The 27,395-nt window shown below is 42.6% G+C and overlaps 1 protein-coding gene and 1 long non-coding RNA gene across 4 annotated transcripts; one reads left to right on the top strand and one right to left on the bottom strand.

The window, feature by feature from the left end:
* Nucleotides 1–79: 79 nt before the first annotated feature.
* On the top strand, nucleotides 80–5,293 carry C7H5orf63 (chromosome 7 C5orf63 homolog). Its single transcript, XM_021701961.2, has 3 exons — nucleotides 80–194; nucleotides 3,552–3,608; nucleotides 4,746–5,293. Exons 1-3 carry the CDS (start codon nucleotides 81–83, stop codon nucleotides 4,935–4,937), a joined length of 363 nt encoding a protein of 120 aa, XP_021557636.1. The 5' UTR covers nucleotide 80; the 3' UTR covers nucleotides 4,938–5,293.
* A 9,116-nt stretch (nucleotides 5,294–14,409) lies between these two features.
* On the bottom strand, nucleotides 14,410–27,342 carry LOC110591059. Of its 3 annotated transcripts, none has more exons than XR_002481001.1 (4): nucleotides 26,942–27,342; nucleotides 18,766–18,853; nucleotides 16,108–16,186; nucleotides 14,410–15,365 (listed from the first exon to the last, which is right to left on the bottom strand). It is a non-coding gene; the product is annotated as an uncharacterized LOC110591059 (long non-coding RNA). The 3 variants fall into 3 exon arrangements; XR_002480999.1 differs by lacking the exon at nucleotides 26,942–27,342 and adding an exon at nucleotides 19,506–19,789; XR_002481000.1 differs by lacking the exon at nucleotides 26,942–27,342 and adding an exon at nucleotides 19,506–19,789 and having other exon boundaries at nucleotides 14,410–15,354.
* Between the last annotated feature and the right edge of the window lie 53 nt (nucleotides 27,343–27,395).

Here is a 27,395-nt window from a genome sequence, read left to right as displayed (position 1 = left end):
CAGCTTACTGTTCATATTATAAACAGCAAAATCTAGGGCACATAAGTTTACTGGTCTATTTTTCTTTTGGCAGAATTAAGATGCCCTGGTTTCAAGGAAATAGCGTGCAACTTGCCAAATACTCCCTTCAACTCCTCATGAGAAATCTCTCCGCCTCTAAGACCGTTCTGCCTGTGCTGACCTTATTTACAAAGGTACAGAGTGAAAAAGTAAAATTACTACTTCAAAAACAAAAGGTGTTAAATTGTTGGATGAAGAAAGTTGTACGTTTAAGAAGAGTGGCGGCGGGGGGCGAGGTGGGGAACGTTGGAAGGAAAGCAATGGAATAAACTGTCCTCAGACCTGTCCCTCCACTTTTCAGTTGCAGTTACAACGGTTACTAACTCTGGTTTCTAGCCACGTGCCTCGTTGGCTCACACGTTTCAGTGGGTAAACTAATATATTTAATAGTCTCCCGATCCCTGCACTGGAAGGAAGAACTATCAGAAGAGAGATGATGTTTATAAATACATCACTTAGAAATATAGTTAATTCTTGTGATGGGTATGTTCCATAAAGTCACCACAAACACTGAATTAGTGAATATTAAAACAGTGCTCCCAGGGGAGGTATAGGGTTAGATTCCAGTGAGCTGCTGGTCACAACATTTTTGTCAGCTGATCAATACGTAGCCTTGTTTGGCATATGTTTCTGTTTAAAGACACTTTATTTAATATATATTGTTGATTCATTAACATCGAATTCATGGCCAACATTGCCATATCTCATGCCTGAACAAAGTTTATCTAACACAGTATTTTCTCCATGAGGCATATCACAGCCTCCTTACACTTGGAAACACTACACAACACTTCAGCACTCTGCTTGGGGACCATTCTAAATAGCAAAGTCCCAACAAAAGTCACAAAAATGCAAAAAGCATGGCACCCAGTAGATCATGAAAAGGACACTTGTTGACAGTGCGAGACCTGAAACAATAAGGCGGATCATTGTCTTATTTGACCTCTGCTGGGAATGTGCACTTAGGGTGACTCGGATTTTTCACTGCTCTGTGCGTGTCCTCAAATGTCCGTAGATGACCACAAAAGTGCAATAGATACTGATTTTGGGGTTACAAATAGATTTTAGTGACTGGCAAATTTGCAAATATGAAAGCCACAAATAACAAGGATTGACAAGTACAACTGTCCTTGTTTTCTTATCCCTAACACGAGTTTTAAGCCATAGCTGTTTAAAATTTTTAAGAGCTTTTCCCCCTGAAATTTGTAATATAAATATCACCGATTTCCTTTTGCTACTTAACATTACTTTGTGTGATACATAATCAAAAAAAGAAATAAAGCACAGGGTAATAGACTTAACCTTAGTGAATAATACTCACAATTCAAGCAAAAAAAGTTGTCTTGTTTAATGTTTTTCAGATTGCAGGCATTTTAGCAATCTGAAAATATCTGATGGGTGTCTAATAACAAAGTTTAAAATAGTTTTTTAAAATTGAATTTCTTCTTGAGAATAAACTGCTTTTCATATCCATAAATATATATTGCATTGTTGGAAATTATGGAATAAAAAGAATTCATCATCTGTGTCTACATATGAGAAATGCATATGAGAATTAGCCACAAAAATAAAATAATCCCTTAAGGTTAGTGGTACTCACTCAGCCTAACTATTCTGCATTATTTTTCAGTTTGAACGACAGCCAGTTAGCTGAAGACCTCTGCAAAAAAAAAAAAAAAAAAAAGCCACACTAATCTTCCTAGCTTAAAATTTGTATTGAATCCTTGATTTGTGTCATTAGGCATATAATAAGATTGGCCAATCCCTGAGCCAAGAGGGATACAGTGCACCTGACTGCCTCAGCCTAAGTCAAGTGTTCTACCCTTTTTGTTCAGGGCTGTAGTCAGCCACATGCTGAGAGTAGTTCCTCTGAGGCAAAATCCACAGCATTCCTGCTACCAGAAAGGGGAGTGGGCTGGCCAACCCAACAAATGTCCATTCCATTCTAGGGATAGAGTAAGTACGTGGTCTGCTGGTGCCGTGGAAAATCCTAGAGAAGGAGGTTTGAATGGCCCAGACCACGGGGTCTTATCCTTTTTCAGTTCATAGGCCTCTTTAAAACTTGATAAACCTTTCCTAATAAAAATACATATACACAGGATAATTTGCACCAACGTCCATGATTACAAAAACAAAACAGAAAACTTGATCTAGGTTCAACTGAAGTTTTCTACCATGAAAGCAAAATGTTGGTACATTTGGTACTTTTAGCTTGTTCTTGTTTGAACAGCTTTTGCTTTTAAAATCTTCTGTTGACTTTTTGAAACTTTCTTAGAAAACTTCAACGTGATTATCTTAAAACATCACAGACTATCCATAATCTGTTTCTTGATGAGGCTCGTAATAAATGATGAGCCTAATTCTCTGAACCAGGAAGTTAGGGCCAGAAAGACCCTAATGAAGAAAAACTGCCTTTTGATGATCTGGGTCCTTATTTCAAAACAAGCTGGGAGTTAAACTGGAGGAGGGGCCTTTCTTTTACATAACAGCTCACCTCTTCCTGTCATGTTAAAAAGCAGGTTTTCTACAAGCATCAGTAATGGCGAGTCTATTTTGAGCTCATGCAAGAGAACCTACAGCTAGTAGCTGTTCCTAGAGTCTAGGGCTGAGAAGACTTTAAAATCTGCCAAAGATCCATAGCATTCTCAAAAGACTTCTCCACTAGACGGTTAAAAATAAACAACCGGCACTAAAACTTGCTTGTTCCTCGGGTGGAGAATTAACCTGGGAAGCCTACTGCTGACACTTGCAATGAGAAAACAGGCAGACCATTAAAGAGTTGGTACAGTCATCACCCGAAGTAAATAGGGATTTCTCCCTTTTTGATGGTGGGGCAATCACTATCTAACTTCATCTCAATGAGTTTATTCCTATGGACTGATGAGGAAAAACAGGCAGGCAAAGCCCAGTGCCTCCACTTCAAAACAGACTTTAAGCTGTTCTGGTGATGTCAGCCAGGCCAGAAAAGTGTTCCTGACACAGGAAGGACAAAGCCCTGAGACTATAAATCAATGAAAATTATCTTCCCTGATATCAATTAGATAAAGTCAGTGACAAAAAATGTAAGCATCTAAATGTAATGTATATGTATGTATCTATGTGTACATGTATGTAATACATTTAGACGTATGTGCATGTATATGTGATAGGTACATACATGTATATAATGTATACACACATACGTGTGTAACAAGGGTAAGCATCTAAATTTATTATATGTGTGTATACGTATATCTATAAATAGATTTATGGTGAAAAATCAAAACAAAACAACTAAAAAATGCTGACAGCCCATTTACCATGAAACACTAGCTATTTATAAGATTCTATGGCAATGTTTTGCTTTGGAAATAAAACAGTATAATTAAACTGGTAAAAAAAAAAAAAACAAAAACAAGTCCTTTAAAATAAGTATAATCTGCTTCTTGTGGTTTTTGTCAGGCTGCATGCCATTCCTTGAATTTAATGGCTTTATTTTTTCCTTCCCGTAGGATCCATGCCCCCTTTGTGATGAAGCCAAGGAAATACTGGAGCCTTACAAAAACAGGGTAATACAGGCTCCCCACTCTCCCTGAAAGTAGAGCGTTCCTGTCCAACCTTCATATGCCCAAGTGGAGTGAAGCAAAGAAGCAAGTAACATTCGTTTACGGAGAATTTTTTTATCATTCCCAGACCCAAAAAAATAACCTCTCTCAGGCTTTTCTGATACTTTAGGACACCTCTTGCTGACGGAGGCACAGAATAGACCGAGATAAAGCACAGATGCTCACACAGTTCAAAGCTCTAAGGCCTTGGTATTGAGATGCTGCAGGTAGGCTCCCAGGGAAGGAGCTTGGCGGTGCCACTCTTGCTGCTCAGGGTAGGCACTGCCTCTAGAATGGCAAAACAAACACCGAATGCTATTTTCACAAAAGCGAAAGTCCTTCTCAGGTTTTTTTTCAGTTAGCGAAACAGGTACTAATGTAGGCCTTTCAGTAACAGCTACATGGCCTGATGCAAACTTTCGAAAAGCAGGGGAAACCTGCATAATGCAATGTGGCTTTATGTATATGGAATGGATAGCATATGTGGTATAGATTATCTGCCTGGATCCTTTCTTTGGGAAGAGATTAAATGATTTTTCATTTAAGTTTTCTTTCTGTTCTTCAGAGAGAGATTTCAGTGCTGATTTCCACAAAACTCATTACCCCTAAGTGTTTTTCTCTGAGCAGTACTGGTTTTCTTACTCTGACTCTCAATATGAATCAAAGCTAACTAGCAGGTGCAATGTTCATGCTTTCTTTAAACTTGTGTCCCCATTCATTTTATCTTACTCTATCATTTCCATGGAAGTGTTTTCCAGTAGCGAACCATGACGCCTTTCCCATCCTCACATGCAAAGCACATCTGTCCTGATCCTCAGCTTCCCGGTTGGGACATATTTTATTTCACCGGGAATGGAGTAGTGACCCGACACTGAATGTAATAGGTGTGACAGCAAAATAGCAAAACCGAGAGTTAAGGAATATAATGAAATCAATCAAGTTGTGGAAATCGGGGACGTGAGATCACTGGGGACCTCAGACAGGCAGACAACAGCAAAAACCCTCAGCATGAGAGCTAGTCTGGGCATCAGGTTAGCATCGTGGCTGTTGTATCATTCTGTGCTCTCTAAAGTACAGAGCTTCAGTCTGTCTCTGTTTCAGTTTATTTTACAGGAGGTGGACATCACACTTCCAGAAAACTCTGCTTGGTATGAAAGGTATAAATTTGACATCCCCGTCTTCCATTTAAATGGCCAGTTTCTGATGATGCATCGAGTAGACATCCCAAAACTTGAAAAGCAGCTCCAGAAACTTGAGCAGCAAGGTGCTGGAAGCTGGAGGACACCTTCATGATCCTCCACCCACTCTTGTCCAGACGGCGTCTTCCTAAGGACATGACCATGGCCTTTCCCGGCCTTAACAGATGTTCTGAACTAGGTGGTGCCCAATATATGGTGACATTATTCTTCTGACTGATGGAAGTATGGGAACAGGGTGGGAACTGTTTACCTGCTGGCATTTTATAAAATGAGAGGAGCATATTGGCAGCAAGGGGATAATGGAGGATGGGAGAAATCCATTTGTTTTATTTATTTTCCCTTTTGTATTAATATGGAAGCCCTTTCACATTCACTGGACAGTGCAGTTTATAGGAAGAAGGTTCTGCATCCTCCCTGCTGCTGCCCTAAGGGCTTAACTTTTTAATGAAAGAATAAATGCTCTTCCACTCAGTAGATAAAGTGAAATGTGAATTGTTAATAACTGTGCACAGTCAATAAAGGGGTGTTTTAACAAATACATCTGCATGAAGCCTATTTCAGTGGGATTTAATAATACCTGTTTAAAATTAGAATTAAGGTGGGGGGGGAGAAGAGAATAATTATCCTAGTCAAAAAGGCTTCATTTGAGAAAAACAAAAGATTTAAACCTCCAAAATGTGTATAAGAATCTCAAAATGCTTCACACGTAGTGAATTGATTCATAATATTTGAGGGCTGCCTTTGGTAGTTATTCACTTGTCATCAATTGAGTTAATTCAAATTGTAAAACAGTATCAGGTTTTAATATCTTGGAGAAAATTCACTTCTGAACATAACTGGACAGATATGTCATCTAAAGATAATACTCTTCACCATTTTATATAAAGTGTTAAAAATGTAATTGTGTATCCCTATTTATATTTAGTTAAGTTCAACCAATATAGCAATAGATTCATTTAAACACAGAATTGCCTTTTCCTCTTAAAATCACATCACTGTAATTTCATCTATAATGAAATTCTTTTGTGAACTATTTTAATGAATTTGGATATTGTGAGTCACTTGGCTAGATTTTAATTTGAGCAGTATGATTTAGTCTTAGAAATTCTAGAATATTAGAACTGGCTAACTTTATACATTGTGTAGTCCTACCCTCTCATTTTATACAGGATGAGAAATCTGACATTCAGAGAGTTTCAGGGAGTTGGCCTAAGGTAATACGGTCAGTCATCTGTCAGACCAGGTCTTGCCACCCACCCTGCATTTCCAGTACTACCTGGGCTCACGATAGGGATATTATTGTGTTATCTCACACACAACATCTTCAACCATTCTGGACTCAACCCAAATTTGGGAACAACTTAAAAAGCATTCCAAAGGGACAAGAGGAAAAAAAATCTTATAATCGAATAGCAGTGTTTATAATTTACATATTTCTGGAACACATCTTATTTGATATTATTCATTTAGCCCTGTGGCAGGCAATATTCTAGGATGACCCTAATGAACCCTCACCCTTGTCTAACTCCTTTGAGTGTGGGTGGAACTCACTGAATATGATGAAATATCACTGCTGTGGTTATGATACATCAAATGGCAAAAGCAAGATTATCCTGGTTGAGCCTGATCTAGTCAGGTGAGCCCTCTAAAAGCAGAGAGTTCTCTCTGGCTGGTTGCAGAAGAAATCAGAGAGATGTGCTCCAGCCAGCCTGGAAGGAAGCAAACATCAATGTGGTAAACTTCCTACTGGGGCCAAATGGCAAGAAACTGGGTGGCTGCTAGGAACTGAGAGTAGTTATTGGCCAGTAGCTGGCAGGCAAATGGGGACATCAGCCCTACAGCTTCGAGAAACAAATGCTGTCAACAATCATTGAGCCTAGAAGAGGATCCTAAGCCCAATATGAGAACCAGAGCCTGGAATAACACCTTGATTTCAGCTCAGTGAGACTCTGATCAGAGCATCCAGCCACACCATGCCTAGATTTCTGATCTACAGAAACTGCAACAATAAATGTGTGTTGTTTCAAGCTGCTAAATTTGTGGTAGATTGTTACATAGCAATAGAAATCTAATAGCAGTCCCTACAACACTGAAACACAATGGCAGGTGGTGGGAGTACAAGAATGAATGAGTCCATGTCTTAGACCATCAGTGTCTTTTGGGGAGCAAGGAGAGGTAAGTTAATAAAGCACCACAATGTCGTGCAGTGATGGCTGGAACTGAGACATGTATAAAACGGCACAGCAACCAGATGAGGAAAGTAGCAAGAAGTCTTCACAGAAAATTAAACTTAAAACTAGGTTTTGATGGTTTAATAGAAGAACTAGATCAGGGCTGAGAAGGAGGAGGAGGTTCCATCCTGAAGGAACAGCATGTGGAAAATAAGAATATGCAGGGCTTGGCATACTTAGGAACAGCAAGTGGTTCTGTGTTGCGGGAGTGAAGGAGATGCAACCAAGTAGATTGGGATCCACACTGTGAAGGACCTCAGGTAATGTGATGCACCACCCCCCCCGCCCCCGCCCTTGCAACCATGGCCTCCTTTACTTCCTGCCCTCATCCAGAATAAGCCCTGTAGCTCCTGGTTCTTCAGGTGTATCTGGCCTCTCTAACGCGCCTTCCTTGGTCCTTGTAGTCCTCAAGCATGCTAAGCCCAGAGGCACTCTCCAGTAGCCCTGCAGGACATTCTTACCTTCAAGACAACTGGGGAGAGGGGGCCATAGAGAAGATGGCCCACTTGTGTGGCTGGGCATCCTGTGTTCCTCCCTGCTCCAGGCACCCTGAGAGCTGTGTGCCCCGCTGTGTCCTAGGGTTGCTGATCCTTCTCCTGGGACACCAGTTGGAAAAGTTCAAAGTTTCAGAGTCCGCTGAGCTAAGAGACAATCCATGGGCTGGCCTGAGACCTGGAGGTTTGTTCTTTTGGAGTACTTCCTGCCTGAGTATAAGCATATGTTATAGATGTACAGGAAGTGCAGAGGCTTCATCCAAACAACAGATTTCTGACGTTAGAATTTCAAACAAGTAAACAAAAACCCATTGATCCTTATAGGGGGTTAAAGTGTTGGCTGGACCCAGCCCAGACCCAGTTAAAGGAGTTACTAGATCGCATAAAGACTGTTGGAGACTGAGAAGACAGGATACTTGAAGGATTTTTTTTTTTTTTTAAAGAAAGATGTGCTCTCATTTCTCACCAAAGTAAAAGATTGGGATCACCTAATGTCAAGAGAAATGGACGTAAGTGGGGCTCATCAGAAAGCCTGATGTGTGTCCCAAGGTAGGAAGAACACCACGGTCTAACTCCGGGCTGGCAAGTCACGTGAGAGATGAGCTAGCAAGCCACTCCTGCTTCAGAGTGATGGAGAGCTGCGGGTGCTCTGCGTTTGTCCAGAAGAAGATGCATGGATGTTTCTTCCTAGATCAGATGTGGGCCACATGTGAGAGAGAGGGCTGGCTGCGGGAGCCTCAGGACAGAAGCAGAGGTAGAATCCTGGGCTCCTAGGGGCTGAGGAAGTCAGTAGCTGCTCACAGGGAGAGCACATCTGCCTAAATCAAGGGAACTGCAGGCAAGACACCTCCCGAGAACCCATGAAAGCCTCTGTGAAATGTCTGCTATAAATGGTTATCAGGCCCGGGGAGCTGGAGGTCATCTAACAACTTCAGCGCTCGCTGACAACACTCCCGCCCCTGACCACGTTTTTTGCCTTCCCCCATCTCAACCCTAGAAGAACCAGAGCTTCCAGGAGTGAAGAGAGAAGGGCCTTCCCCTTCCACAGTGTCCCTGCGGCACGTGGCTTCACACTGTGCTCCCTGTAAGACAACTTTAAAGCAAGTTCTAAGTTTTGATTCTGACGTCGAACAGACAGACAAAACCCAATGTGAAGTGACCATGGGCCTTTCTGTGGCCTGAGAATATGCGAAAGAATCCTGACACTTACTATTGTTTTTCATTTTTATCCTGAACAGAGTAAGAAATTCCCCATTGAGCACATCTTACAGGGAAAGTGGGAGACATGAATAAAGATGCTCTCTGATTGTACTCCACATTCAGAGTATCAATTATATGTGCCGAATGTTGTTTTTTACCTATAAATCTTCAATCAATCTACTTATAATTCACATTTGAGAGAGGAATATGGTCATGTAACTAAGAATCCTGGAAACCTTCAGCAATCCCTCTGTTTCAACAGCTGAAAAATAGAAAGGCAGATATCTGGAAACATGGCATCTAAAAGGTGCTTTCATTTTCCTACTGTTGATACGTATCAATGTTCAGTCATTTATTATAGTCATTTTCATACTTTTCCTTTCTGAAATTGTTTGCAGGCATCAATTTGTTTTTACATAAAGACTAATTTTGACACAAGCTGCTCATCATAATATTCTCCCACCCCCAAAGGAAATAGTAACATAAACTTCTCTTTTTTCCCTAAGCTAATGCTTTAAAATGGAGTGGATAAACACTGAGTTTGGGACTGCACGTTACCGCTCTTGGTTACAGTGCTGCTTTCTTCCAGATGTCTCATATAATATTAAAAGGGCTTACTGGAAAACATATCACTTTGGCCGATTTATTGCAGGAAGCAAGGGCTCACTCAGACTAGGGCTGCTTTGTTTGTTTATAATAATGCAGCAACTCATGGAAATGTGACAATGGGAATCCTGGGGCGGGCCTCAGGAAGTACCCTTAGAGAGCCACAGAAAGGGAGCCAGCCCCCCTTATGCAGTACCTCGGCCTCTTTCTTTCCCTCTTCCCTCCTGACTCACCAGTTCCCCTACTTACTCACAGTATCTGCTTTCTCATAAATGTAGCTTGCTCATGCCCATCATTTCTGCTGATCCTTCTGTTCAGCAATACAGTGATCCGAATCTCCCAGCCTTGCTGTTCTGAAATCCCAAAAGAGGAATTTTACTCAGCTATATTTTATAGCCAGCCCCCCAAATCGTGGTAGCTGATCAGAATGACAGCAGAAGCCATCCTTGGGTCAGGCACCCATCCTGGACCCAGTCAGTTCTGGGAGCCAAGATCAGCTGGTATGCAAATCAGTAACTGCCCCAGTCACTGCCCACTCAGCAGAGATGGAAGGCATGGTTGGCAATGGTCAGTAGCTCAGGTACACATGCAGAAAGTTTAAGAGTATGTCACTCCATTATATTCAAGAGAAATCAAGAGCAATGGTTTAGTAAATTGATTTATATCCTACTCATGGGAGTGATGAGGACTTGAACCAGGGCAATGGGAGTTAGACAGAAAGAGGTATCAGGACATGTTTGGGAGACAAGTCGACAAAACTTCATGATTGACTAGAGGGCTGTGGAGGTAGGGGGAGAGTAAGTAGAAGAAAGCATGGAGTTTGGGATGACTGCCAGTCTTCTTGCTGTGGCTACTGAATAAATCCTAGTACTTACTATTCCCTGACACAGAGAGTATAAAAGGAAAGGGAGATTAGTTTTTGGTTGTCCTTGGTGGATGGGAAAGATGGGACATGGTGAATTTGCCATGCTTGTGGGATATCCAGGTAAAGATTAAAGTTGGAAGTTCAAATCAGAGGTCTGGGCTGGAGATGCAGATTTGAGAATACCCAGGATATGGCTGAAACTGCATCCATCTGGCACCGGTGGAAAAAAGTGAGCTAGGACTAAGCCCTGGGAAATACCAAACTTGACCACATGGATAGAGAAAAAGCCAGTAAAGGAAAACGAGAATAAGAGGTGATAGAATGAGGAGTGAAAAAAGGTCATGCAATTTGTATTCTTTGCTGCCTTTGATTATATGATAGCACCAGGCACTATTCTGAGCAGGGAGGATAGAGCAGCAGATAGTCAAGGGTCCTGCTCACGGGCTTGCATTCTAGAGGGAGAGAAAAACAATAAAGTTATTACATCAGTGGAAGATAGCCATATCCTGAAAGTCAGAAAAGCTTTTCCCAGAATAGCTATATCAAAAGAGCTAGGATGAAGAATTAAAAGAAGACACTGGATTTGAAAATTATATAGGTCCTAATCCCAAGAACCTGTGAATGTTACCTTATATACAAAGGGACTTGGCAGATGCCATTAAGTTAAGGATCTTGAGATGGTGAAATTATCCTAGATTATCCAGGTGGGTCCGAAATGTAACCACAGGTGTTTTTTTGTTTTTTTTTTTTAAGATTTTATTTATTTGACAGAGAGAGACAGCGAGAGCAGGAACACAAGCAGGGGGAGTGGGAGAGGGAGAAGCAGGCTTTCCGCTGAGCAGGGAGCCCGATGTGGGACTCGATCCCAGGACCCTGGGATCATGACCTGAGCGGAAGGCAGACGCTTAACGACTGAGCCACCCAGGCGCCCACCACAGGTGTTATCTTATAAGAGGGAGACAGAGGGACTACAGAAGAGAAAGCATATGACAGGACAAAGGAAGCAAGAGGCTGAAGTGATACAAGAAAGGGGTCATGAGCCAAGGAATGTAAGTGGCCTCCAGAAGGTAGGAAAGGCAAAGAAACAGATTCTCCCCTAGAGCCATCAGAAGGACGACTCCCTGCCCAGTGAAAGTGATTTAGGACTTCTGGCCTACGGAACTGTGAAAGAATAAACTTGTGTTGTTTTACACCACCAAGTTTGTTTTAATTTGTTACAGCAGCAATAAGAAACTAGTACAAATGGTAACTCGACTGTATTGAGAACAATTTTGGTGGGGGAAAGGAAGAAGATACAGCCTGAAAGAAAACTGCAGTAGGATGATGAGTGGAAGGTTCAGAAAAGATTACTGAATATCTATCTTCAGGAAGTTTTCAAACATAACTTGTTTAAAAAAGACAACTAAGAGAACAAAAAGCATCAGAGAAGAGCTGAGGACTTGATTAACTGATTAGCTCAATACCCAAAAATGACAAGCCATGTTGGGAAGTACCATAACCTTCAGGCCATCTTAGAAGAGCTAAGCATTCGGGCAGCAGAGTTCAGGGGGTTCCAGAGTGACTCGGACACTGGCAAGTAAACCATGGCAACCCATCCTCATCCACAGACGCAGGTACTGGACCCGACCCAGGGCTCTTGTTCAGCACAGAGACCAGAATACTTTGACACTGTGACCCGAAATCCTGCACCTGGCACAGATTTTATCTCTATTAACACAGAAATCCATGAGGAACATTGAGGCACAGCCAACAGAGAATGGTCTCATCTGGCCGGTCGTTCATTTAGGCACTGATGTTCAGCATTTTACCTCCCCTCTCAGGTTCAAAAAGGATGAGTACCAAAGCCAACGTGCTTTGGAATTATAAAGGCTACAAGGACATAAACCTTCAGGAGAAGGGGAAAACATTAAAATCATACAAAAGATGGAGAAGAAAAGCTCATAGAAGCAGTGCCAGCCAATAGATTAGACACAATAAGAAGAATCTAGCCACAAACCCACACTGAGTGTCAAAGCCATCTTTCCCTCATGCCCAAATGTTATATTTGAATTATTCCTGATGGAAAGCTTTCACCCTTAGAAACAAGGTAGGACTAAGATTAATTGAAACTTTTCTTAATAATTCAGAAACACCAAGAAATAGAGAGGATTCAAGTTAAAGGCAAGTTCAGCCTATGGCTACATTGTGCTACTCACCATTCCACAATGCAACCCAACTCCCCTGAGAACCCCTGGTGGGCTTTACTGCAGCACTGCATTGCATAGAAGACCCTGGCAATGATCCCAGGTCCTCTTGACAAGGTCAACCCATGCCCTGCCCACTAAGGGAGGAAAGAGAGAAATGAACCATGGGAACCACTTCCCTCAAAACTGGGTTGAAATGTACAAGTGCATCATCATGGGACTAAGTTAAACTATCAGCTGAGAAACTCCCTTGTTCCTTGACCAGGCAAGGGAGGTACTGTCCTATCTTTTTTGTTAGGAATGTAATGCTAAGAAGTAAAAATGGGCATCTATTCATGACCTGGTTTAAACAACAACAACAAAACAAACAAACAAAAAAAGAGGTGTTAGAAGTTGGAAAGGAACTGCCAAGGAGCTAAGTTTCAGGATTTAAGTCCACCTCCCTATATGTTCTCTTTGTAAAGTTAGCCTCAAAGTAAGGCCCGCATCACTCTTTTAAGGTCGGTGGGGATTAAGACATTCAGAAACCAGATTGTGGGATTGATTCCCATTGTGATTGCTGACTTCTAGTATCAGACTTTTGTTCTGCATGACAGCTCCCATCTTGCCAACTAGCAAGATTCTTGAATTTGGCAAGGATCCTGCTCTGTGAAGCATTTTCAAGTTGGAGTTTTTAGCAATGCCACATTTCTCTAAGCCAGTAATAAAGAAAAGGTTGAGAGGGCAAAGGAAACCATGGAGTTCTCACCTAACAGCATAAAACAACTTCCCAAGCGGCAGGTGCAGGCCAACATGTCCAGGGTGATCATAGTCTTGAGTTAATGAAGGTTTTTTGTGTTTTATTTTTTAAATTTCTTTACCTTACCAAGTAAGTGCAATAGCTAAAACGTAATTAGCTATTCCCCCCGCCCCCTTAGCTTGATTCATTTAAAGTGGTATTTTCTATTTGTATATGTGTGACTACATAAAAAACACAGGATTGCATTTCTTGATATGTTTTATAACCTCTACACAAAGTGAGACCAAAGAATGCCTTCAGGAGAAATAAAGGACACTGCTGTCATTCTACATAAATTTTCCAGGAGTAAGCAAGAGTGGAACAGATAATTACAAATACTGAGAAAGAAGCATCACTTTGCCAATGGTGCAGAGTCTACAATTATGTGCAATTCCCTACTTAGACTTTTTAGTTATGTTCAAAATTGAAAAAAAGATAAATGATTGGAAGGAGCAAAGAGAAAGGGGGAACTTGAAACACTGAAAGCAAGGAGTTCATTGAAAGGGAGATGTCGCCTCACCTTAAGGGGGCAGGTAAGAGTTTGGTAGTCCCACTGGCACTCTACTGTCATTTTTTTTTTAAACCATGGATTTGGGATCCTTATAATCTTCCTTATTGTTCTGAAGTCAAGAATGGTTTCTTCTGCTCACAAAACATGATCACTTTTCATTGATTTTTTTTTTTTAAATGCTCTGACTGGTTTTGCATATCTGGAAAAGATACATCTTCAACCAGTAGAAATAAATCTCCTTTTTCTTCTCTGCCAAATCCATAATATGATCGTTTTCTATCACTGACAGCACCATCAGATAAGTAGACGTGCCTTGCTTGATTAGAAGTGTGCTGAGATTTTTAGTAGGAACAAGAATGTAGCTAGAGACCCACATTAAGACATGTTCAGCACACCCTACAAATTCTTTTCGGTTCTGTCCTGGAGTGTCCCCTCAAGTCCCAGCTTGACTGTGGGACCCATTCAGGGCTGATATCCTCCCAAATCAGGTGTCCCAGGGAGGGGAGAAAGGAGGACTTTAAGATGGGTTGCCGCAGGTGACGTTTAGATGAGACTAGATGGGTACAGGGTGTTGGTCTCTTCAGATCCCTGGGGTCTTCTCCAACCCCTCACACTAGAGATGAGTTTACACCAGAATAAATTGGGGAAGGGGAGGCATATCTGAAAAGGAGCAAAGCATAGTATCACTCAAAGGCATCAGAAAATAAAGTTTGAGATTCTGCAACAGCACAGACTTTTTTCTTACTGCCTTTCATCATTTGTCAGTAAAATGTAGAAAAGAAGGGGAATAACAGTGACACCACCTAGAGTTGTATGGCATTTTCTATTTTTCCCCAACTTCTATTTTTTAAACTACATATTTTATTCTTTCAGCAATCTGTGATATAAATAGAGCCAGTATTATTATCCTTATTTTTGAGATGAGAACAGTGAGGCCCAGAAAGGGGAAGCGACCTCCGTCAGGTCATGCAGTGAGTCAAAGACGGCCCAAGGAATAATACCCAGTTCTGCTCTCATTTAATCCAGAACATTTACCCTACTGGCTTTAAACATCCCTTTCCTCCTTCGTTCTCTGGTGGTGGTTCTCTTTTGAAAATGATCCTTCGCCAGCTGTGGAGTGAAGATGGATCCATGTTCAGAGTTGCGGAGAACTGTTGTTTAAAGGCCCCCCAAGGGGCCTATTTCCATTGCTTACCTGCAAAGCCAATGTTTGAACCTGTGATGGAAGTCCCTTAGAGGCCTCTGCTGGGATTCCTCCCACCCGAGACTGCTGTAATTAGCTGTGCTAACAACTGTGATTGAACGGGGCTTGTTGTAGTCATTGTTCACTGACAGACACAGATAAGAGCCACATCTCAGCAAGTGGTGTTCTAAATGGTGTTTCCTGCTTGGTTAAACTCATGTACGGCACTTGTCAGCGATGCTATTCCCACACAAGTGTCATTGCCAACGCCTTCCAGGGCCCACGAAGATTCCCAGGGAATGCAGTGCCATGCAGTGGGAGAGACTGTTTCTATTTGACCTTGCCCAGGATCTGGCTGCCTCTCCTTCGTATGGAAAACATAGGTGTGGCCAGGCATGATTAAGGGAAAAGGCAGTCTTGGTCTTCTGATCCTGAAGACTCCCACATTTTCCGCTCTCTCCTATAAGAACACTTGTAAATGAAAGTTATAATGTGTGGTACATGCAGCCTATGCTTTTCTGAGACTGTGCTCTTATTAGAAGCAAAACAAAGTGCTGCTTATGAACACCTGCCGGTGAGGACCAAGCCAAGAGGCAGCGTGGGTGTTGGATGAGAGGTGTTGCCCTGGCAGTAAATCCAAGTTGCTCACACCAAAGGAAGTGTTTCTAGGGAAGCTATCTGAGCAAGAGGTAAATACTTAGTCATTCAGAGTAGGCCATAAATGAGTGCTTCTTCTCCAACAAGGGAGGGTCTGATTCCAAAGAGCTTAAAAAATGGTTGGATAGCATTTCTCTCTTCAATCCATCCTTTTATTCACAATACACATTCCTTTGTTAAGAAATAAAAGTCTCTGTAATCAAACTCTTGTTGGCAAGTTATTAGAGAACTATAATTTGTGTGGGCGGTGTTATTTCAACCATAGTTTTTGCATTATGATTCTAAATAACTTAATAAAAAAGGACTCAGGCCCTTGTATGTTCTAAAATACTGTGCTGTATATATCCTGTGCCTTCTTACCTACTCCCCAGGGCCACCAAATTTTAAGATTCGACTTCTTAAGCATTTCCTCTCATCTGTCTCCTTGTTTCAGTGTTCAACGCTCTTGGCACAGTTGAGGGCTTCATCATCTCTTGCCTATGTGTTGCACAAGCCCAGCCTCCTCAATGGTCTCCCCTGCTCACTGGCCTCCCAACCCCATCTCCCATCCACCTACCTTATCACCACCTCCAATTATCCTTCCAAATCACGGGCCTGATCAGACCACTCACCAACCCATCATGGCTCTCCATTGCCTACAAAAATGAAGACCAAACCACAGACTTCGGCATGGTAGTAAACGCCTTGCATCTAGTCCGCATGTACTATACCATGCATATATCCTAAATCCCATGGATTCCAGATAACTGCATTTGCATGAAAGCATCATCACTTTGACTCTATCTCTGAGCCTTCTTTCCTCACAAAATCACCCTTTTTGTCTCAACTTAACACACATTACCTCCAGGAAAATTTCCACCCTTTCTTCCAATCCAAATTAATCAATCACTCTCTCCTCTAAGTTCGTACAGCACTAGATATATGTCTATGTATATATGTGCTTTCCTGGGATATAATTCATGTACCACACAATCCACCGATTTAAAGGGTACAATTTAATGGGGTTTTTAAAGTATAGTTACAGAGTTGTATATCCATCACAATTTTAGAACATTTTAAATTTATTTTTTTTTAGGGCGCCTGGGTGGCTCAGTTGGTTAAGCGACTGCCTTCAGCTCAGGTCATGATCCCAGAGTCCTGGGATCGAGTCCCGCATCGGGCTCCCTGCTCAGCAGGGAGTCTGCTCCTCCCTCTAATCCTACCCCTTCTTGTGCTCTCTCTCTCTCTCTCACTCTCTCTCAAATAAATAAAAAATAAATTAAAAATAAAATAAAAATAAATTTATTTTTTTTTAGATTTGAGAGAGAGAGCACGCATGCGAGAGAGAGACAGAGAGAGACAGAGCACAAGTGGTGGGGGGCAGAGGGAGAAGGAGAAGCAGGCTCCTCGCTAAGCAGAGAACCTGACATGGGGCCCGATCTCAGGGCCCTGGGATCATGACTTGAGCAGAAGGCAGACGTTTAACTAAGCCACCCAGGTGCCCCACAATTTTTGAACATCTTAATCACCCCAAAAAGAAACCCAGTACCCATTAAGAGTTCCTCCCCATTTCACCCTCCCCCAGCCCTAGGCAATCGTAATCTACTTTCTATCTCTATAGATTTGCCTATTCAGGACATTTCATATAACCAGAATCATGCAAAATGTGGTTCTTTGGGCCTGGCTTTTTTCATTTTACATATTTTTTTCAGAGCTCATCCATGTTTTAGCATGTATCAGTACTTCATTTCATTATATTGTTGAATAATAGTCTGATGTTTGGATATACCAGGTTTTATTTATTCATTTTTCAATTAATGACATTTGGGTTGTTTCAACTTTTTAGCAATTATGAATAATGTCTCATCTACATTTTGATTATCATTCAGTATGTATGGCTTACTATTACAGGGTTTTTGTTTGTTTGACCTGTGTCTTTTTTATCATTTGTTGATAAACTCCTATGGACAAAGAACATTATTTCACTCTGTAATTTCCACATGGCAAGTATTCAATAAATGTCTGACGGATGGGTGAATGGGCAGATATTAGAGTTTTTTACTGTTGATTATTATACAAGGTACTCCAAATAAAAATATTAGAGTGGAATCAGTAATAACCCAAGAAAAGACACAATAAATTTACCCAGTATATTATAACAAACATGGGTGGGTCTTAAATAAACTTTAATCTCTCGGCCCTATCTCCTGGAATTCCATACATGGATACACAGTTGAGTCTTTTAGGGAGGCAGTTCCTTTGCTAATAACAGTTGTGAACTAGGTAGAAAGAAGCCTGGAAGACGCTAGACTTTTTCTCCTAAATTGACTCCATGATGTCTTGTTGCTCTTGGCTTGTCTGAGGTTATTATTATAGTCTAGGATAGTGGTTCTCCACCCTGGCTGAGCATCAAAATCCCCTGTGGAGCTTTTACAGGATACAAATTATCTGGGTCCCGCCTCCCAGATTATGATTCTACAGCTTGGGTAGGGGCCCAGGTGCTCACATGTTCTCAAAACTATAAAGACATTTCTGATGCATAGCCAGGTTCAAGAATTCCTATATCAAAAGTTGCCCTGAGGTTAAAAAGAATTAATCATATAGAGTGTGTATGAGCACTTTACTCCTAGAGAGTATTTTACTCATCCTGGGATCATGCCCATTAATACTACCTAATGTTTATAAGGCACTTTTTATTTGGAAAGAGCTTTGCAGTCATCTTTTATTAGGTAGGCTTGCATGCTGGGTGACCTGGTACAAATCACATAATCCCTTTGTGTCTTAAATCTCCTCAAATGTAAACTGTTGGCTGTAATACTGACCCACCCTCAAGGGGTATTGTGGAGACTAATGGGGGACTTTAAGGCATTCAGCAAACATAAAAATATATGCTTATTAGATAGGTATGAAGTCCTAGTCACAGCCTTTTAAAATGAAACAAATACCAAAATAAACTTGAACCTTTCCTGCAACCTTCGTCATCATCTCAAAGATCCTTTCCCAACACCACAGTATGGCAATGCTCCCTTTGTGACTATAGTCACAAAGAAAGACAGAGCTAATCATGGCAGCAAATATGTAAAACATCCCTGAAATAAAGTTTGTTAACCTTCTCATTTATCATTCATAATGCAATTTAGAGATTATATCTAAAAAATACCCTCTTCTGAAAAATATTCTTAGAAAATATTTGTGCATGTTCACACAAGACTTGAAGCTGATGCTATATACTCACTGTTGATGTTAAGCCTGAAGGTGCTTTCTAGTTTGATGGTTGTTTTTTATATGGCTGTATTTAGCCTCTTCTCATCTCTCCCACGTGGCTGAAAGAATATATAGTCAAAATGAGACTTTGAGACCTAGTTCAAGTTGGAGGTGGGTGAGATTGCGAGGCAGAGTAAGTTTCCAACCTTGGAACCAAACACAGGTCTTGTAAGGATAGTGACCCACAACTAAGGGCTCATTTGCAATATATTTTCAGCTTCTTTGAAAAGGGAATCAGAAAACAGATGCGGTGTTTCCTTTTTCCATTTGGCTTTGAAAGGGCCACAAAACTTTAAAGGGCCAGGTCCAATTACATATTTCAATTCATTTACTGAATGGTTTCTGTGCCTCTGAATGGGAATTAGTACCCTCATGCCCACCACAACTGATTTGAGCTATGAACTAAATAAGCATGACCCTTCTGGGGACACTTGACCTTGACTGTGCTCTTTTTCTTTGGGCTCCTGAGGGTTTGGTTGTATTCCCAAGGGCAGTTGCCTGCTTTAGTTAAGCTCAGGCTCAGGACCTGCTAACAATTAAATTCTATTAAACAAATCTTTATTGAGTATTTATATCTGTGGATGGTATACTGTAATGCTTACTATGGAGGCTACAAAAAGTTCCTTGAGATGCTCTAACTCAATGACCTTGGGTCCCTTAGACAGGACAACACCAACAACCTCCCCACAAAGACTCCCAAGGTTTAGTCACCTGACATGCCAGTTTTCAGAGGAATCCTAGATTGGCCTTCAGCAGACACCAAGATGAAATGTCATTAACTTCTCACACAGTATTTTGCTACCTGCAGTACCTTGTCAGACCTTGTTCAGAATTCAGAAGTTCCTGTGAGAAGAGCCTCAGTGCAGGGAGTCTCACTGGTTGGGAAAGTCATCTGTTATGCATAGTTATTGTTTTTAAAATAAGGTTAACTCTAGCATGTTTCTACATCAATCATCTTTCAGAGTTTCAGGATTTTTGCTGAACATCTTAAGGGGAGAAAGAACCACACAGGCTTCATTTCAATAGTTAGGAGAAATTAATGCTAATACATGCCTTCAATGGGATTCACTTTGGTATCCTGAACATTTTCTTCCATCAATATGGAAAATCCCCAGAAGTATGTATTGTGGATTTTTTCTCTGTAAAGAGATGCAAATGGTTACAATAAGTTGTGTGATTTCCTCTGAGTCTTTCAAAGTTCTGTTTTTTCTTTATCTCAAGGTAAGCATCCCTACTTTGCAGATCTAGAAGCCAAGACAACATGGATTAGTTTCCTCACTTTCCTCAGTGAAACACAGACAACCTTGTCCCAGACCACTGCTCTCCTTGAAAGCACAGGAAAAACTTATGGCATTTTAAGACAGAGGAGAAATCAGATACAATTTTCTGGTCCAGTGCTTGTTTTCTGTGTCTTTCACATGGACTCCTTAAGATCTTAGATGATATTTAATGATCCTTACATGTTAACTTTACTTTCTTTGAACTTCTTTAAGAAACAAACAAAAAACATGGAAAACACTCAACTATTTACTTGTGAATCTCTATGACTCGGGTCATAAAATACAATCCAGGCAAAGCCAAACAAGGCACTAGAGGGTTGAGAGACAAGGAGAATGATATACATTGGATTTAGGATTTTGAAATGCCCCGTTTCAGTGGTTTCCCGATTGTCTTCATGTAGAGGGTCAACACTGGTCTCTCATTTGTAGCAGGTATTTTGCTCTAGAGGAAGACTTCTCTGACTGATCATGGACAGGGATTTTCCAAAGAAACTCTTCCACAAAACCAGATCAATGAGAAGCACCCTATTTAACAAATGTTAAAATTTTCAGTTTCACTTTTTATGTCACCTAAGTACACACCCACCTCCTGAGAGCATCTCTTTATTTCTTTACAGGAAGATTTAAATAAGCAATCTGTTTCCTTTCTAAGTATTTTTGGATTAACAATAATACTTCTCTCACTTGTATTTTAGTCCTGATGATTAAACAGTAAAAATGCTAATTAGTAGCCTGTATCTGGAGAGGAAAAGCTATTTCTTGATGGGCAAAATTCAAGCTGAGATGGAGACCTCACAGGGCACTACGATAAATGGGTTGGGCCGCATGCTAAGGGAAAGGATTAGGGACTGAATTGACCAACTCCAGAGAGAGATTCTGGCTTAATGGAAAGATTAAGCTGAGATCCGAATATATTACAGATACTCACAAGACTAAAGTTATCAAAATGCAGACATTTGTTGTTAATTGGAGAGCACAGAAAATAGGGGGAAACATCCTGTGTCTTTCTTTTTGACCCGCAGCTGACTTTAGAAATCAAACAACCTACACGTTAAGAAATTCATTTTCTTTTTCTCCTACTTACTTTTCATTGCTGGAAAGACACTGAGCTAGGGTGAAGGGAACACAGTTAGATGGGCGTCATGAGTACAATATATCAGAATCTGCACCCCTTCTTCCCATAAGTTCCTATGAGAAAATCAAAGGTGATGCTTTCAAATTCCACATCTGTCGGTTATTAGCTCCATGACGGTGGGCAAGTCTGAATTTCTAAATACATTAGTTTTCTCATCCACTTGAGGAGGAAAAATAATATCTCGTCGGAATGCTGCGAAAGTTAGAAAAGCCACTGTATGAGAAAACATCAGGAGACTAAGCGTATATTAGCACTCAGTACATGTTAGAATAATGAGGAAATGGAAGTCAGAGAGGAATCAAGCTCCCATTGCCCACAGGCTAAAATCTATATATTTAGCTGGGTATTCAGTGTGCTAGAAAATCTGCTCCTTTCTCCTCACCAGCCCTTTTCTGACAACTGTCCTGCTGAAGTCAAACATTCTCCAGTACGACTTGAATTTGCTTGCCTTCCTGTCTCTGTCTCTGGCATTCTGACCACCCTCAGCCTCCATCAGCCAAAATTCTACCCATCTCTCAAGGGCCACATATCCCACTATCTCCAGGAATCTTAGGGGACTCACCCTCTCCTCCTCTAAACCCTGGTCCTTACTGTCTAGAGACATAATCCACAAAACACTTATTGCCCCAGCAGACTCCCGGCAAGGAAGAAACCACAAATACGGTTTCCATCGCTGTGCACCCCACACCATGGTGCCTTGCCAAGGGTAGGTGCTGAATAGACTTGTGATTGAATAAATGCATGATTTCTCACCCTGCCCCTGTTGTGTTCTTGGACAAAACACTTTGCCTCCTTCAGTCTCAGCTGCCTCAGCTGTGAACAGAGGATAACAGCATGGATGTACTTCCCAGGTGTGCTGGGAAGAATAAACCAATGACTGAAGAGCAATTTGAAAATGTAAAATGAAATGCTATATATAAATGTTACATAATCAAAATCATTTCCTTCTGTATTATGTTTTATTTGGCTTTATATCTTGGGAGTCCTTTGTGGGTTTCAGAATCTCACAGATGCAAAACCATCCACATTAGCACCTAAATTCTCTTGGGTAATAAACGATTATGTGTATTATAGCTCACGGCTACTTTTCCCTGGCATACTTACACATGAATCTGTCATAATTTGGGGTATTCATAATAACTAATGATACAATTCATTTCTAAGGGATAATCCATTTTTTCCCTTCTTTAGCCAGTTACTGTTCCCATACTGCTGTCTCAAGGGAACTAACTTCCATTAAACCCCAAATCCAGATGATAAGCACACTGTTTGGAAGCCGAAATTGAGGAGCTTACAGTCTTGAGACCTGGAAAGTGGTTTGGGGTTTTGAAGCACTACTTGTTTTCTATGGTTCGTTTTGTCCCCAATTCTGAATCCCTCATTCCCTTTATTATAATGTATGTGTTACCATGTGCTCAAGGCAGCCTGATTTCCTAGGTGCCAGGAAAGATTGGATTAGCTCTTTCCACAGGAAAACAGGCAATGCTAGTTTAAAATACTATTACTAAAAGAGGCTTCTGACTTTTAGTCCACTGCAGGATATGAATCCTAGAATGGTCCCTCCACGAAGATAGCAACTCTGAGGAAGAAGAGACAGTAGTAACATAAGAGGGTGATCGTGAGCATCAAGTAATTCGATGAAAAGACATGGAACAGTGCAGGACACATGGTGAGTGCTCAGTAAATATTAGGAATTGTTGTCATTGGCAGACGGCCCACTATGAGCCCAGCCCTGTGCTAAGAGTTACAGAGAGCTTCTCAGTTGAGATTTATAACAAGCCAATGAGGAAAACTCAACACTCTTCATCCCCACCCCATTTGGCTCAGAGAAGCTCAGCACTCGTCCAAGGTCTCTAAGTTAGGAAGCAACGAAAGAAAATCCAACCTTCAGTCTATCGTGTTTCTAGAGCCCATATTCTTTGTCCCCTTTCTTAGAATACCCTACTATTCTAAGGGTTGGGAGTCTATTTTTCCTCCCTGGAGTACATGGACCCCTCCCTTTCCAAATTCCTCAGTGTTACTCATTCTGTTATGAAGTTTTAAAATTAAGAGTATTTTTTAATCTCTTCTAGTGGCCTTTTGGCCAATATGTGTAGTTTTATGTATGAGGCCATTTTTCCAAGACCATTCTAGTCTTTCATCAGACTTGTACTCATAGTGGCGTCGATTTTTAAAAAAAATAAATAAGTTCAGTGTAGTTCTTCTTCCATGTACGAGGAAATCCCATGTTTTTGTAGAATGGAGGTTTCCCTTTCCCATGCATTTCTGTGACCACATTTCTACTTGGTTGGACCTGTGGCAATAACGCTCACAAGGGGCACGTGCACTGTCATTTAAATGCATGAGACATCATTGTTTTGTGGGTGGTAGCACCCTGGCTGCAGACATCGTGCCAGAGCAATCCCTCTGTTACAAAACATCTCCTAGTTGTGGTGTGCAAACTAACACCATACTTGAGTTTACAAAATCGCCTACATGATATTTTGTCCTCTATATGGCAATTAATATTTCAAAGAGCCTTATCATGAGTTATCTCTCCTCTCTGTGAAATTAGTCAGAAGTATCACTGCAGTTTCATAGTTGGGAAACTCAGGTATGGGAAGGTTGCCTGTACGGCTTGCCTGTAGTCTTACAATGAACCTACAGCATAGCTGGTATTAGAATCTGCTGCTTCTGATTGCATTTCTTTGCTAAGGTCTTTAGCTCAGCCTGTTCAAATTCTGAATAATTTTCAAAGTGAATACATGTTCAGAGAGGTGGTGGAAATGGAAAAAGAGGGAAAAATAGTATTCACTTAAGCAAAGCTTCCAAAAACATTTGTTATCAAAGAACAAGGATTGTGAGGGCCCTTTTTCCTCATTTCCATTTATAGAATGAAAGGACAATAATCCAATGAGATTAAAAGGAATAGAAATTCCAAGTGTAGAGAGGAATTGTTCTGTCCACACTATTTTCCTATTTCAACATCATTTTGTTCTTTTCAACAGTCACTACTGCTATAAATGTCATGCACTTGCAGTGCTTTGTAACCACTGTCACCGTGTCCCCCTTAAGCAACTAAACAGAGGGGGCCAATTCTGCCACTGTGGTTTTATGGTGAGGAAGCAAGAGTAAACGGAGGTTAAGTGATTGCCAGCAGCACTCCAAGCTCAGATCAGAACTCACGGCTCCTAGCAGTCACATCCCTTTGAAATTTAGAAGGTTCCAAAATATTGTTTCAATGTCAGAGATGGGTGACAGTGCCTGAAGGCAAATTTCCTCACCACCCACACCACCACAAATGGACCAGCCCTGCTTTCACGATTTCACATCAAACTTCTCATTCCCAAGCCATTCCACAAACTTCCTCATCCCCCTGAGGGAAAGAAATTTCCTTCAGTGAAATAGGTTAGTACTAAACAGGTGACTTCTATGTCCAGATTTCCATGGTTTTCTGTTTGTTTCATACAGATAGGACTATAATGAGTTCTTACACAAATAAGAGATCTCCTTTTCCCTTGTAGAATATGGAGATGGCCGAAACTCAAGAGATCATTGGGAGAATGACAGCCAAAGGAGTAAGTCTGTGCCAGAGGGATAAACTCTTGTCAAATACCAATTAAAACAGAAGATGGTATGAAATGTGAATGAGGGGCGCCTGGGTGGCTCAGATGGTTAAGCGTCTGCCTTCGGCTCAGGTCACGATCCCAGGGTCCTGGGATCGAGCCCCACATCGGGCTCCTGGCTCAGCGAGGAGCCTGCTTCTCCCTCTGCCTCTCTCCCTGCTCATGCTTTCTCTCTCTCTCTCTCTCTATCTCTGTGTCTCAAATGAATAAATAAAATCTTTAAAAAAACTAAAAAAAAATAAATGTGAATGAGTCTAGACGTGCTGTCTCCTATGTGTCATCCATTCGATAAAGGAAAATGAGACCAGTTACTTGTCCAAGAACCCATGGACAATGATGTCTGTATGAAACAAACAGAAAACCTTGGAAATCAGGAAACGGAAGTCTCTCGTCTAGTTCTGACTTATTTCATAAAAACAAATTTCCTATTTCCTTTTTTCATCATCTAACATAAATACTATATATAGCAAGTACAGTCAACAGCCGATGTTTGGCTCCTATTACCAAGGTGATTTTTAAAATAATCACTAGCATCTGTGAAAAACCTTCACAGGGTGTTAATATGATAAACACTGTTGGCAAACTTTTTCTCTAGTTATATTCAGGAAGAGGGGAAAAAAAGAATCCAAGGAAATACATTTTTCCCCTGATCCTCCCATCCCAACCTAGGCAGAGACCTGGTGTGTATTCCATTCAGGTGGTCTACAGCTAATTCCTTGTAGGCAAATGCCATTCTCTAAGCAGCATGGTAAGCAACTGTTGCAACTGAATGGAATGGACTCCTTTGCCTGTACCCGTCTTTTGATCCACTAAATGAGGAGGGGTTTAAATACATGCAATTTCTGCATCACATATCAATTTTCAGAGCCTACTAAGGACTGTCCAGACCCAGATTTTCTTGCCTGACAGCCTTCCTTATGGGCCTTTCCCCACTGAGACAGGGAGCTGAGGAGCTGCCACTTGAAACTCAAACCAGGCCCGAGCTCACCTCAGAGCTTAGCCTTCCCTGCTGGAGGGGCCATTTCACTTCCTTTCAGCTATAGGCCTTTTGCCGTCCGTCTTGCCAGGCAGTCTCATCAGAAATTGCTCAGGAGAGCTGAGCAGGTCCTTAGGAGGTCCTCCGGAGAGCCAAGCTGGCACTGAAATAACACCTGTAAAGGTCCTTGGTCCCTCACACATGAGAAACTAAAACCTTCAGGACTTCTGAATCTGAGGGAGCCAATGGTCAGTGAGGAAGCTGTCGGGGCACCAGACGGCCTGACCCTTTTCCTGCCCTGCTTAACTTCCTTTTACTAACATGGCTTGAGTGCCTATCTGATGGCAGGCGCAGTTCCAGGTACACAGAGGCCGCTATGCACCCAAAGCTACGGTCTGGGGCTTGCTAAGATTCTAGGCCTCAGCCTGGAAAGCAACACCCAACCCTTTGCTTTTTGGCTTGTTACACCCACAGCTCCGTATGTGTGTATGCTGCAGCCAAGGTAAGGGCTTAAAAACAGGCTGAAGAGCCTATCCGCCGACAAAAGGAGCGGCAGTGACCCGGCCGCCCAGAGCCCACAGGGCCTCCTTCTTCAGCCGCGACCGGCCCAGGGAGCTCAGGCTCCTCCGGTGCCCGCCGCTAGGGAGCTCCCGGAGCTCGGTCCAGGCACTTCGGAAGGGGCAGGGGCCGTGAACGTGCATCGTGGGACCAATGTGGCTCGCTCCGAGGCGTTCCTGCCCGCGAGGATGGGCGGTCCGGGCCCTCTGGCGGACCCAAGGAACAGCAGCAGGAGGAGCCGCGCTGCGGCCGCCTCCCCACAGGGCAGCCCGGCCCCAGGTTGGGTCTCGGGGGCTCCGGCGCCGTCTAGCGCCCGAGCCTCCCTTCCACCCCCGGGCTCTGCCCAGGTGCCTCAGGCACTTCGGGTCGGGAAGGGAGTCTAGGCGCCTGGTCGGGTTCCCTGCCGCTGGTGGTAAGACAGCGGGGCTGAGGAGGGGACGTGTAAATGAACTTTCCAGGAGGTCCGCAGAGTCGGAGTTTCGTTTCGGAGAGAACCACCAAACCGCAACCACAACCTTTTCCAAGGAGCCCGGAGCTCCCAGTTTCGGGCCCGGGCCTCCAACTGTGACAGTGTGATGCGGCCCGGGACTCACCCTCTTTGGGTCTCGGTTTCCTCCGACTGCTGGGGCTCCTTCGGGGCCGCCAAGTTCGGCGCCTCCCGCGGACGCCAGGTGTGGGCGTTGTCGACCCGGAGTCGGTCCGCGAGGCGGCCAGGCTTCTCGCTCCACAGCTCGCCGACACTCCGCGACCCCTAAGGGTCTCGGTGGCCCCAAACCTCTCTCAGCCAGGGCCTCCTGGGGCCGCCACTTCCCTCCCGAGGCACCCGGAACCCCGCGCAGCCGTCCCCACAGCGCCAGTCCGCAACCCCGGTTCCCCACTGCAGCCAACTTCCCCGCCGCCGGCGCGTCTCCGCGCCAGCCCTCGGCTGCGACCGATTGGACGGCGGCGGCGGGGCGGAGCCGGGCGCTCGGCCCGGCCCGCGGCCGCCCGGATTCCTGGAGTCACCGCGATTGGCTGCGGGCTCCGCCAGTCACGGGTTAAAGACGC

This window comes from Neomonachus schauinslandi, chromosome 7 (assembly GCF_002201575.2).
Source record: "Neomonachus schauinslandi chromosome 7, ASM220157v2, whole genome shotgun sequence".
In the NCBI taxonomy this organism is placed as follows: Eukaryota; Metazoa; Chordata; class Mammalia; order Carnivora; family Phocidae; genus Neomonachus; species Neomonachus schauinslandi.
This window is presented reverse-complemented; position numbering and strand designations above follow the sequence as displayed.